Consider the following 13,143-nt stretch of genomic DNA (forward strand, 5'->3'; position numbering starts at 1 on the left):
TCAACACGCCACAGCTAACTGCACCACCACCTGATACGCAACGTGTTAGCAGGAGGCAACATTTCACTAACATGGTGGAACAGTACGTGTGCACACCCCTCCACGTACTGACTGATGGTTCGGCCCCATTCAACTTCTGGGTCTCTAAATTGTCCACGTGGCCAGAGCTAGCCTTTTATGCCTTGGAGGTGCTGGCCTGCCCGGCAGCCAGCGTTTTGTCTGAACGTGTATTCAGCACGGCAGGGGGCGTCATTACAGACAAACGCAGCCGCCTGTCTACAGCCAATGTGGACAAGCTGACGTTCATAAAAATGAACCAGGCATGGATCCCACAGGACCTGTCCGTCCCTTGTCCAGATTAGACATTAACTACCTCCCCATAACCATATATTATTGGACTCCAGGGCACTTCCTCATTCAATCCTATTTTTATTTTCATTTTACCATTATATTGCGATGCTACCCAAAGTTGAATGAACCTCTCCTCTGCCTGTGTGCTAGGCCTAAATATATGCCAATGGACTGTTGCAGTGGTGGCTGACATGAAGCCTGATTCTCTGCTATGACATGCAGACTAATTCTCTGCTGACATGAAGCCAGATTGTCTGTTACGGGACCTCTCTCCTCTGCCTGGGTGCTGGGCCTAAATTTATGACCATGGACTGTTGCAGTGGTGGCTGACGTGAAGCCTGATTCTCTGCTATGACATGCAGACTGATTCTCTGCTGACATGAAGCCAGATCGTCTGTTACGGGACCTCTCTGCTCTGCCTGTGTGCTAGGCCTAAATATATGCCAATGGACTGTTGCAGTGGTGGGTGACGTGAAGCCTCATTCTCTGCTATGACATGCAGACTGATTCTCTGCTGACATGAAGCCAGATTGTCTGTTACGGGACCTCTCTGCTCTGCCTGTGTGCTAGGCCTAAATATATGCCAATGGACTGTTGCAGTGGTGGGTGACGTGAAGCCTCATTCTCTGCTATGACATGCAGACTGATTCTCTGCTGTCATGAAGCCAGATTGTCTGTTACGGGACCTCTCTGCTCTGCCTGTGTGCTAGGCCTAAATATATGCCAATGGACTGTTGCAGTGGTGGGTGACGTGAAGCCTCATTCTCTGCTATGACATGCAGACTGATTCTCTGCTGACATGAAGCCAGATTGTCTGTTACGGGACCTCTCTGCTCTGCCTGTGTGCTAGGCCTAAATATATGCCAATGGACTGTTGCAGTGGTGGGTGACGTGAAGCCTCATTCTCTGCTATGACATGCAGACTGATTCTCTGCTGTCATGAAGCCAGATTGTCTGTTACGGGACCTCTCTGCTCTGCCTGTGTGCTAGGCCTAAATATATGCCAATGGACTGTTGCAGTGGTGGGTGACGTGAAGCCTCATTCTCTGCTATGACATGCAGACTAATTCTCTGCTGACATGAAGACAGATTCTCTGTTACGGGACCTCCCTCCTCTGCCTGGGTGCTGGGCCTAAATATATGCCAATGGACTGTTGCAGTGGTGGCTGACGTGAAGCCTCATTCTCTGCTATGACATGCAGACTGATTCTCTGCTGACATGAAGCCAGATTCTCTGTTACGGGACCTCTCTCCTCTGCCTGTGTGTGTGCTGGGCCTAAATATATGCCAATGGACTGTTGCAGTGGTGGCTGACGTGAAGCTTCATTCTCTGCTATGACATGCAGACTGATTCTCTGCTGACATGAAGCCAGATTCTCTGTTACGGGACCTCTCTCCTCTGCCTGTGTGTGTGCTGGGCCTAAATATATGCCAATGGACTGTTGCAGTGGTGGCTGACGTGAAGCCTCATTCTCTGCTATGACATGCAGACTAATTCTCTGCTGACATGAAGACAGATTCTCTGTTACGGGACCTCCCTCCTCTGCCTGGGTGCTGGGCCTAAATATATGCCAATGGACTGTTGCAGTGGTGGCTGACGTGAAGCCTCATTCTCTGCTATGACATGCAGACTAATTCTCTGCTGACATGAAGACAGATTCTCTGTTACGGGACCTCTCTCCTCTGCCTGGGTGCCGGGGCCTAAATATCTGAGAATGGACTGTTCCAGTGGTGGGTGACGGGAAGCCAGATTCTCTGCTATGGAACCTCTCTCCAATTGATTTTGGTTAATTTTTATTTATTTAATTTTTATTTTAATTCATTTCCCTATCCACATTTGTTTGCAGGGGATTTACCTACATGTTGCTGCCTTTTGCAGCCCTCTAGCTCTTTCCTGGGCTGTTTTACAGCCTTTTTAGTGCCGAAAAGTTCGGGTCCCCATTGACTTCAATGGGGTTCGGGTTCGGGACGAAGTTCGGATCGGGTTCGGATCCCGAACCCGAACATTTCCGGGATGTTCGGCCGAACTTCTCGAACCCGAACATCCAGGTGTTCGCTCAACTCTAGTTAACAGCCAAACAAAACTCATTATTTATGGCCCTGATTCTGTAGTTTACAGAAACACCCCATATGTGGTCGTAAACCGCTGTACGGGCACACGGCAGGGCGCAGAAGGAAAGGAATGCCATACGGTTTTTGGAAGGCAGGTTTTGCTGGACTGTTTTTTTTTACACCATGTCCCATTTGAAGCCCCCCTGATGCACCCCTAGAGTAGAAACTCCAAAAAAGTGACCCCATTTTAGAAACTACGGGATAGGGTGGCAGTTTTGTTGGTACTAGTTTAGGGTACATATGATTTTTGGTTGCTCTATATTACACTTTTTGTGCGGCAAGGTAACAAGAAATAGCTTTTTTGGCAGCGTTTTTTATTTTTTTATTTACAACATTCATCTGACAGGTTAGATCATGTGGTAATTTTATAGAGCAGGTTGTCACGGACGCGGCGATACCTAATATGTATACAATTTTTTTTATTTATGTACGTTTTACACAATGATTTCATTTTTAAAACAAAAAAAATGTTTTAGTGTCTCCATAGTCTAAGAGCCATTGTTTTTTCAGTTTTTGGGTGATTATCTTAAGTAGGGTCTCATTTTTTGCGGGATGAGATGACGGTTTGATTGGCACTATTTTGGGGTGCATATGACTTTTTGATCGCTTGCTATTACACTTTTTGTGACGTAAGATGACAAAAAATGGCTTTTTTTACACCGTTTTTATTTTAATTTTTTTACGGTGGTCACCTGAGGGGTTAGGTCATGTGATATTTTTATAGAGCCGGTCGATACGGACGTGGCGATACCTAATATGTATACTTTTTTTTTATTTATGTAAGTTTTACACAATGATTTCATTTTTGAAACAAAAAAAATGATGTTTTAGTGTTTCCATAGTCTAAGAGCCATAGTTTTTTCAGTTTTTGGGCGATTATCTTAAGTAGGGTCTCATTTTTTGCGGGATGAGATGACGGTTTGATTGGCACTATTTTGGGGTGCATATGACTTTTTGATCGCTTGCTATTACACTTTTTGTGACGTAAGATGACAAAAAATGGCTTTTTTTACACCGTTTTTATTTTTATTTTTTTACGGTGGTCACCTGAGGGGTTAGGTCATGTGATATTTTTATAGAGCCGGTCGATACGGACGCGGCGATACCTAATATGTATACTTTTTTTTTATTTATGTAAGTTTTACACAATGATTTCATTTTTGAAACAAAAAAATGATGTTTTAGTGTTTCCATAGTCTAAGAGCCATAGTTTTTACAGTTTTTGGGCGATTATCTTAAGTAGGGTCTCATTTTTTGCGGGATGAGATGACGGTTTGATTGTTACAATTTTGGCGTACATGCGACTTTTTTGATCACTTTTATTACCTTTTTTTGGGAAGTAAGGTGGACAAAATTTCAATTTCATCATAGTTTTTTATTTTTTATTTTTATGGCGTTCACCGTTCGGGTAAAGTAACATGACCGTTTTATAGATCAGGTCGTTACGGACGCGGCGATACCAAACATGTGTAGGGAATTTTATTTTTTTAATTTTTAATCAGTGATAAATGTGTTTTTTGATTTTTACCTTTTTTCACTTTTTTTTTGACCCAGACCCACTTGGTTCTTGAAGATCCAGTGGGTCTGATGTCTGTATAATACAGTACAGTACAATATATATTGCACTGTACTATATTTTACTTACACTGAACAGATCTATGCTTTCAGCACAGATCTGTTCAGCACCATGGACAGCAGGACGCCTGAGAGGCGTCCTGTTGCCATGGGAACCTTCCCCGTCTGCTCAGTTATGGTCAGAACTGCGCAGACGGGGAAGGGTAAGGACGGGGCTCTGGGGGGGCTGTCTGGGGGCTCTCTCCCTCTCCATCGGGGGGCTGCAAAGGCACTGCAGCCCCCCGATCGGAGAGGGAGGGAGCTCCCTCTTACTGTTAACTTTTTCCATACAGCGGTCCGTACGGACCGCTGTATGGAAAGGGTTAAACGGCTGACATCGCATCACCGATGTCAGCCGTTTATACCAGGGTGCCAGCAATGTGCTGGCACCCTGGTATACCCACTCTACACCAACGATTACGCAATAGGAGGCGGGCGGGGGATCGCGATCCCGCCTGCCGCACCGCCCGCCTCCCGCACCGCCCCCACCGCCCGCAACACCCCCCCTGCACCTCCCACCGGGCTAAAATCATTCAGAGGTGCAGGGGGGGTGATAAATATATATTTTCGCCACACTAAAGTTTCTGATCGCCGCGGTCAGGGACCGCAGCGATCAGAAACTGCAGAAAGCGCAACAAACCGCAGGTCTGAATTGACCTGCGGTTTGTTGCGATCGCGGACATGGGGGGGTCACGGGACCCCCCCCGCGCATTTAGCCGAGGTGCCTGCTCAATGATTTGAGCAGGCACCTTGTTCCGATCACAGCCGGCTGCACGGCAGTGATCGGAACAACACATGACGTACCGGTACGTCATGTGTCCTTAAGGACTCGGGAAACATGCCGTACCGATACGTCATGTGTCCTTAAGGGGTTAACAGTGACCTTCACAGTGCCTGCCCCTTTAACAATGACCTCCACAGTGCCCGCCCTTTTAACATTGACCTCCAGAGTGCCCACCCCTTTAACAATGACCTCCACAGTGCCCGCCCCTTTAACAGTGACCTTCATAGTGGGTGCCCCTTTAACAGTGACCTCTACAGAACCCAACCCTTTAACAATGACCTCCACTGTGCCTGCCCCTTAAACAGTGACCTTCATAGTGGACACCCCTTTAACAGTGACCTCTACAGTACCCGCCCCTTTAACAATGACCTCCACAGTGCCTGCCCCTTTAACATTGACCTCCAAACTGCCTGCCCCTTTAACAATGACCTCCACAGTGCCCACCCCTTTAACATTGACCATCCCTTTAACAGTAACCTTCATAGTGGACGCCTCTTTAACAGTGACCTTTACAGTGCCCACCCCTTTAACAGTGACCTCTAGAGTGCCCACCCCTTTAACAATGACCTCTACAGTGCCCGCTCCTTTAATATTGGCCACCCCTTTAACAGTGACCTTCATAGTGGACACCCCTATAATAGTGCCCGTCCCTTCAACAGAAACCTCCACAGTGCCCACCTCTTTAACAGTGACCTCCACAGTGTCCGCCCTTTAACAGTGACCTCCACAGTGCCTACCCCTTTAATAGTGACCTCCACAGTGTCCGCCCTTTTAACAGTGACCTCCACTATGCCTGCCATTTTAACAGTGAACGCCCCTTTAACAGTGATCTCCACATTGCCCATCCCTTTAATAGTGCCCGCCCTTTTAACAGTGACCTCCACAGTGCCCTCCTCTTTAACAGTGACCTTTAGAGTGCCTGCCCCTTTAACAGTGACCTTCACAGTACCTGCCCCTTTAACAGTGACCTCCTCAGTGCCTGCCCCTTTAAAAATGACCACCCCTTTAACAGTGACCTCCACAGTGCCCACCCCTTTAATATTGACCACCCTTTAACATTGACCTTTATAGTGGCCGCCCCTTTAACAGTGACCTCCACAGTATCCACCCCTTTAACAGTGACTTCCACAGTGCCCGCTTCTTTAACAGTGACCTCCGCAGTGCCTGCCCTTTTAACAGTGACCTCCGCAGTGCCTGCCCCTTTAACAGTGAACTCCACAGAGTCTGTCCATTTAATAGTGGCCTCTGCCCCCCATGCATGTAGCAGTGTAGTTGTGCGGTCATACGTCATATGACTAAATATTTAAGGACCTGCGAACTGCTAAAACCTGTAATCAGTTATTATGGAAACCTGGAGTAGAACCTGCGAGCTTCTATTAGCTAATAAGGGACATGTGACCGTGTAAATGGCAGTTTGGATTTAAGTGAAAGGCTTGCTGGCTTCTATTGGCTAATGTAGGTCATTTTTTGGGAATATCTCAGGAGAGCTTAGACTCAGTCTAAAACCTTCCCGGGCACCTAATGTACCTGTGTGCCAAATTTGGTGAAGATCGGTCTAGTCGTTTGGTCGTGCATAAAGAACGTCCAGACAGACTGAAACTCATTTTTATATTTATATATACAGGTCCTTCTAAAAAAATTAGCATATTGTGATAAAGTTCATTATTTTCTGTAATGTACTGATAAACATTAGACTTTCATATATTTTAGATTCATTACACACCAACTGAAGTAGTTCAAGCCTTTTATTGTTTTAATATTGATGATTTTGGCATACAGCTCATGAAAACCCAAATTTCCTATCTCAAAAAATTAGCATATTTCATCCGACCAATAAAAGAAAAGTGTTTTTAATACAAAAAAGTCAACCTTCAAATAATTATGTTCAGTTATGTACTCAATACTTGGTCGGGCATCCTTTTGCAGAAATGACTGCTTCAATGCGGCGTGGCATGGAGGCAATCAGCCTGTGGCACTGCTGAGGTGTTATGGAGGCCCAGGATGCTTCCATAGCGGCCTTAAGCTCATCCAGAGTGTTGGGTCTTGCGTCTCTCAACTTTCTCTTCCCAATATCCCACAGATTCTCTATGGGGTTCAGGTCAGGAGAGTTGGCAGGCCAATTGAGCACAGTAATACCATGGTCAGTAAACCATTTACCAGTGGTTTTGGCACTGTCAGCAGATGGAAGCATGAAGTGCTCCAAAATCTCCTGATAGCTAGCTGCATTGACCCTGCCCTTGATAAAACACAGTGGACCAACACCAGCAGCTGACATGGCACCCCAGACCATCACTGACTGTGGGTACTTGACACTGGACTTCAGGCATTTTGGCATTTCCCTCTTCCCAGTCTTCCTCCAGACTCTGGCACCTTGATTTCCGAATGACATGCAAAATTTGCTTTCATACGAAAAAAGTACTTTGGAACACTGAGCAACAGTCCAGTGCTGCTTCTCTGTAGCCCAGGTCAGGCGCTTCTGCTGCTGTTTCTGGTTCAAAAGTGGCTTGACCTGGGGAATGCGGCACCTGTAGCCCATTTCCTGCACACACCTGTACACGGTGGCTCTGGATGTTTCTACTCCAGACTCAGTCCACTGCTTCCGCAGGTCCCCCAAGGTCTGGAATCGGTCCTTCTCCACAATCTTCCTCAGGGTCCGGTCACCTCTTCTCGTTGTGCAGCGTTTTCTGCCACACTTTTTCCTTCCCACAGACTTCCCACTGAGGTGCCTTGATACAGCACTCTGGGATCAGCCTATTCGTTCAGAAATTTCTTTCTGTGTCTTACCCTCTTGCTTGAGGGTGTCAATGATGGCCTTCTGGACAGCAGTCAGGTCGGCAGTCTTACCCATGATTGCGGTTTTGAGTAATGAACCAGGCTGGGAGTTTTTAAAAGCCTCAGGAATCTTTTGCAGGTGTTTAGAGTTAATTAGTTGATTCAGATGATTAGGTTAATAGCTCGTTTAGAGAACCTTTTCATGATATGCTAATTTTTTTAGATAGGAATTTTGGGTTTTTATGAGCTGTATGCCAAAATCATCAATATTAAAACAATAAAAGGCTTGAACTACTTCAGTTGTGTGTAATGAATCTAAAATATATGAAAGTCTAATGTTTATCAGTACATTACAGAAAATAATGAACTTTATCACAATATGCTAATTTTTTTAGAAGGACCTGTATAAGAGACATATGTTTTAATCTTATAGATGAACCTTTCTCATTTCAATAGGATTCATATCCTTATTTGCTGTTTATCAGGTATTCTATTCATTACACAATAACTGGGCCTTAGAGTACATTCTAAAGGTCATCTGTAATTGTGCTCAGACTTGACTATTTTTGTGAGGAAAAAGGGAGTATTTCTTCTAATTTTGGACACAATGAAGATGGATGGAGGAGTTTGAGAAATATGTGGCGTGAGCAAATATATATATTTATATTCCCAGAATTCTAGGAAATGTCTATCACATAATCGGTCCAGATGTTCGGTGTACGTGCTCAAATTAAGCTACTTTCACACTCGCTTTTTAGGCGGATCCATCATGGATCTGCAAAAACGGATCCGTTACATCACTACAATCGCATGCATCTGTCATGAACGAATCCGTTACAATAATACAACCGCATGCATCCGTCATGAACGGATCCGTTTGTATTATCTGTAACATAGCCAAGACGGATCCGTCATGAACTCTATTGAAAGTCAATGGGAGACTGATCTGCTTTCTAATGTGCCAGAATGTGTCAGAGAAAACGGATCTGTCCCCATTGACTTACATTGTGTGTCAGAACGAATCCATTTGGCTCAGTTTCATCAAGTGGACAGCAAAACGCTGCAGGCAGCATTTTGGTGTCCGCCTCCAAAGCGGAATGGAGACTGATCGGAGGCAAACTGATGCATTCTGAGTGAATCCTTTTCCATTCAAAATGCATTAGGGCAAAACTGATCCGTTTTGGACCGCTTGTGAGAGCCCTTGACGGATCTCACAAACAGAAAGCCAAAACGCGAGTGTGAAAGTAGCATTAGAGTCCAGTATTTGGACATTGATTACTTAGATTGTAGTCCAAATGCACTTTGTTCTAATTATGAGACTGCAAGATGTTGCCAATATGATATGACGTGTGATTATATAACTTGTCACGTTTGATTTTTTTTTTTTATTGGACCACCCAGAAACACCCAGTTACTCCCATTATCATAAGAGTATAATAATAAAGATTTTTGGTGTGGTCTGTAGATCTAAACACAAAACAGGAGCAGATCTTTCCCTTATACCTCATGTCTGTATAGGCTCCAGTTCTGGTTTTGGCTCACAATCACTGATGGAAATCACTGACCAAAACACTGACGTGTGAATGAGGCTTAAGGCTGTGGCTTAGTACTGATCTTGGCTGCAACACCCATCATGCAAACAAGGATCGCTTTGCAGTAATGCAGCCATTGAACTAAATAGGGTTGCCCTGCAACTCATAGCAGTCCAACATTGATGGATTTTTTTGTGATTGTGGGGTCATGATTTATGCAACTTGTGAGTCTTGGGGTAACCCCTATTATTTAGTTCAGTGGCCGTGACTTTTGGTCATATGATGTCCCGGCCAAGATCACTGTGTAGCAACAGCTAACACCAGTGACTTCATTAGACTCCAGTGCCGGTCCTAGACTTTATCAGACACCATCTGGTGTCATCCTATTGCTTTCTCTGAGATAAGCATCACCAAAATATGTAGTTTCATGTATCTCGCCCTCTAACCAGCTATTGTATACACTATGTCATAATACTTTTCCTTTTGCTTCTGTAGACAAATGAAATTTTGGAGCTGCAGAGGATGAGGATGAAGGAAGAGATCCGAGAGTACAAGTTCCGAGAAGCCAGACTCCTCCAGGATTATACAGAGCTGGAAGAAGAGAACATCACATTACAGAAACTAGTGTCCACCTTAAAGCAAAACCAGGTATGCTGCTGTCAGCCTTGCTAATGTGTTCCGATAATACAAACTTATAGTAAACTTCTCATAATCCGATATGTTAAGGATTCATATAATGTCCAGGGGCGTAGCTATAGGGCGTGCAGAGGTAGCAGTCGCTACCGGACCTAGGAGCCTGAACTGGCCCAAAGACCCTTGTGCCATATTGTTGTGCATTTTCATAAGTGTACAATGTATCTGATGATACTATATTCAATATGGATGATCATTGCCTTTAACAGCACGTGATCAGCATGAACCTAAAAAAAAACAAGATGGGTTCATGGCAAGTTCAAAGTGTTAAAAGTGAATATATAGAGAACATTATACTATTTATTATTGTTTAGAGACATGGATTTATCTGTACTGGTTTCTCTAAACATGCCTGTCTGAGGAACAATGGGTGTTTCATGGCTGAGCCATGATCCGATAAGGAAAGATATCCATAAAACACATCTGGTGTGGAATAGATATCTATTCATATATTCACATATCTATAACTTGTTAATGATTCATATATACTATGCGATATTGATGTATTATAACCAAATATTGTTAATGTATATTTTATACTGTATGTATCTCACTGAGTGGATATATAATCTTAGGGGATATAGAGAGCGTTTAAGTTAAATTTTCCTAAATAGGATCCATTCAGAGGAGCTGATGTTATTTCAAACATCATCACTCAATAGCTGAGACAGTTAGGGTACACAAACCAGGAGAAAAGTTAAAAGATTTTGTTATCTTATCTAACCATTAATAAGATGGTATGGTAACTGTCAAGATAGATCCATGATGTCTGGAAAAGTTATTCTAAAGTGTCAAAGAAGAGTCCCTCCTAATTGATTTAAGTTGGGAGAGGTCAAAGTTTAAGTTGTGTAATGAAGCCATATATATGTGTTAATTCTTAAAATATTTAAAATTGTTATATGATACAACAGTGCCATCAAGTGGTAGATGGGCAGAAGTTTCTAAGGAATGCCAATTAAGTGACATCATCCCCATGATTAACATTTGTCACACCCACCTTATCTAATTGGAAATCCCTTATCCAAGAGGGGAGGGACATAGATAAGGATTAGAATATCTAATCCAGTTTTGGAGACCAGATCATCATCACTTCACACGTCAGGAACGTACCACAGGACATCACAGATCACAGAACATCTTCACCACTTCCAGTCCTAAGAAAAAGCTCCCTACACCCGAGACTCACAAAAAGAAACTGACAGATCTAAATCTTGGAAAGCTGGGTCCCTTCTAAAAGCTCTTTATCCCAAAGCCAGGGGTAATGTATCATTTATTTAATTTGCAGTAATTATAAATCACTCCAGTTGGCATATAGTTGAGACCCCATTATTAATTTGATTTAAAAAAAAGTTTAGCATTGTATTGTACTTGGTGTAGTAAATTAAGTGAGCCTGGCGTAAACGGTGGAGCACCATCTTGTGATCAATTTTGATATTGTCCTTGTATTAATTTGTATGCCACTTTTTGTGTATTTATTTGTAATAAATTATATTTTATATAATTAATTGCACCCTGTTTCATTAGCTGCACAAATTGACTTTAGATCTCATCAATAAAAGAACTGGCGTTTATATGTCCGCCAATTAAATTTTTCATTTTTCAGATTTCATAAAAATATGAAATCATAATTTTTATGATTTCATATCTTATATGAAATAAATACTTGACAATATACAGTTGCAAGAAAAAGTATGTGAACCCTTTGGAATTATATGGATTTCTGCACAAATTGGTCATAAAATGTGATCTGATCTTCATCTAAGTCACAACAATAGACAATCACAGTCTGCTTAAACTAATAACACACAAATAATTAAATGTGACCATGTTTTATTTTGAACACACCATGTAAACATTTACAGTGCAGGTGGAAAAAGTATGTGAACCCCTAGACTAATCACATCTCCAAGAGCTAATTGCAGTGAGGTGTCAGCCAACTGGAGCCCAATCAATGAGATGAGATTGGAGGTGTTGGTTACAGCTGCCCTGCCCTATAAAAAACACACACCAGTTCTGGGTTTGCTTTTCACAAGAAGCATTGCCTGATGTGAATGATGCCTCGCACAATAGAGCTCTCAGAAGACCTACGATTAAGAATTGTTGACTTGCATAAAGCTGGAAAGGGTTATAAAAGTATCTCCAAAAGGCTTGCTGTTCATCAGTCAACGGTAAGACAAATTGTCTATAAATGGAGAAAGTTGAGCACTGCTGCTACTCTCCCTAGGAGTGGTCGTCTTGTAAATATGACTGCTAGAGCAAAGCACAGACTGCTCAATGAGGTGAAGAATAATTCTAGAGTGTCAGCTAAAGACTTACAAAAGTCTATGGCATATGCTAACATCCCTGTTAGTAAATCTACGATACGTAAAACACTAAACAAGAATGGATTTCATGGGAGGATACCACAGAGGAAGCCACTGCTGTCCAAAAAAAACATTGCTGAACATTTACAGTTTGCACAAGAGCATCTGGATGTTCCAATAGCAGTACTGGCAAAATATTCTGTGGACAGATGAAACCAAAGTTGAGTTGTTTGGAAGAAACACACAACACTATGTGTGGAGAAAAAGAGGCACAGCACATAAACATCAAAACCTCATCCCAACTGTGAAGTATGGTGGTGGGGGCATCATGGTTTGGGGCTGCTTTGCTGCGTCAGGGCCTATCAACGAAGGAAAAATGAATTCCCAAGTTTATCAAGACATTTTGCAAGAGATCTTAAGGCCATCTGTCCACCAGCTGAAGCTCAACAGAAGATGATTGTTGCAACAGGACAGCAACCCAACGCATAGAAGTAAATCAACAGCAGAATGGCTTAAACAGAAAAAAGTTCGCCTTTTCGAGTAGCCCAGTCAAAGTCCTGACCTCAACCCAATTGAGATGCTGTGGCATGACCTCAAGAAAACGATTCACACCAGACATCCTAATTAATATTGCTGAACTGAAACAGTTCCGTAAAGAGGAATGGTCAAGAATTACTCCTGACCGTTGTGCACGTCTGATCTGCAACTACAGGAAACGTTTGGTTGAAGTTATTGCTGCCAAAGGAAGTTCAACCAGTTATTAAATCCAAGGGTTCACATACTTTTTCCACCTGCACTGTGAATATTTACATGGTGTGTTCAATAAATACATGGTAACATTTAATTATTTGTGTGTTATTAGTTTAAGCAGACTGTGATTGTCTATTGTTGTGACTTAGATGAAGATCAGATCACATTTTATGACAAATTTTGCAGAAATCCATATAATTTCAAAGGGTTCACATACTTTTTCTTGCAACTG

General features: G+C 42.9%; 1 protein-coding gene across 1 annotated transcript in view; it reads left to right on the top strand.

Annotated features, from left to right (window-relative positions):
- The window catches only part of BICD1 (BICD cargo adaptor 1), a 194,057-nt gene that overhangs the window by 111,296 nt on the left and 69,618 nt on the right, over window positions 1–13,143 (top strand). Inside the window, exons 2-3 of the mRNA XM_044277450.1 lie at window positions 8,090–8,118; window positions 9,661–9,813. Of these exons, the coding sequence (XP_044133385.1) occupies window positions 8,090–8,118; window positions 9,661–9,813 (182 nt within the window). The remainder of the gene's footprint in view (window positions 1–8,089; window positions 8,119–9,660; window positions 9,814–13,143) is intronic.

This window comes from Bufo gargarizans, chromosome 2 (genome assembly GCF_014858855.1).
Source record: "Bufo gargarizans isolate SCDJY-AF-19 chromosome 2, ASM1485885v1, whole genome shotgun sequence".
NCBI lineage: Eukaryota > Metazoa > Chordata > Amphibia > Anura > Bufonidae > Bufo > Bufo gargarizans.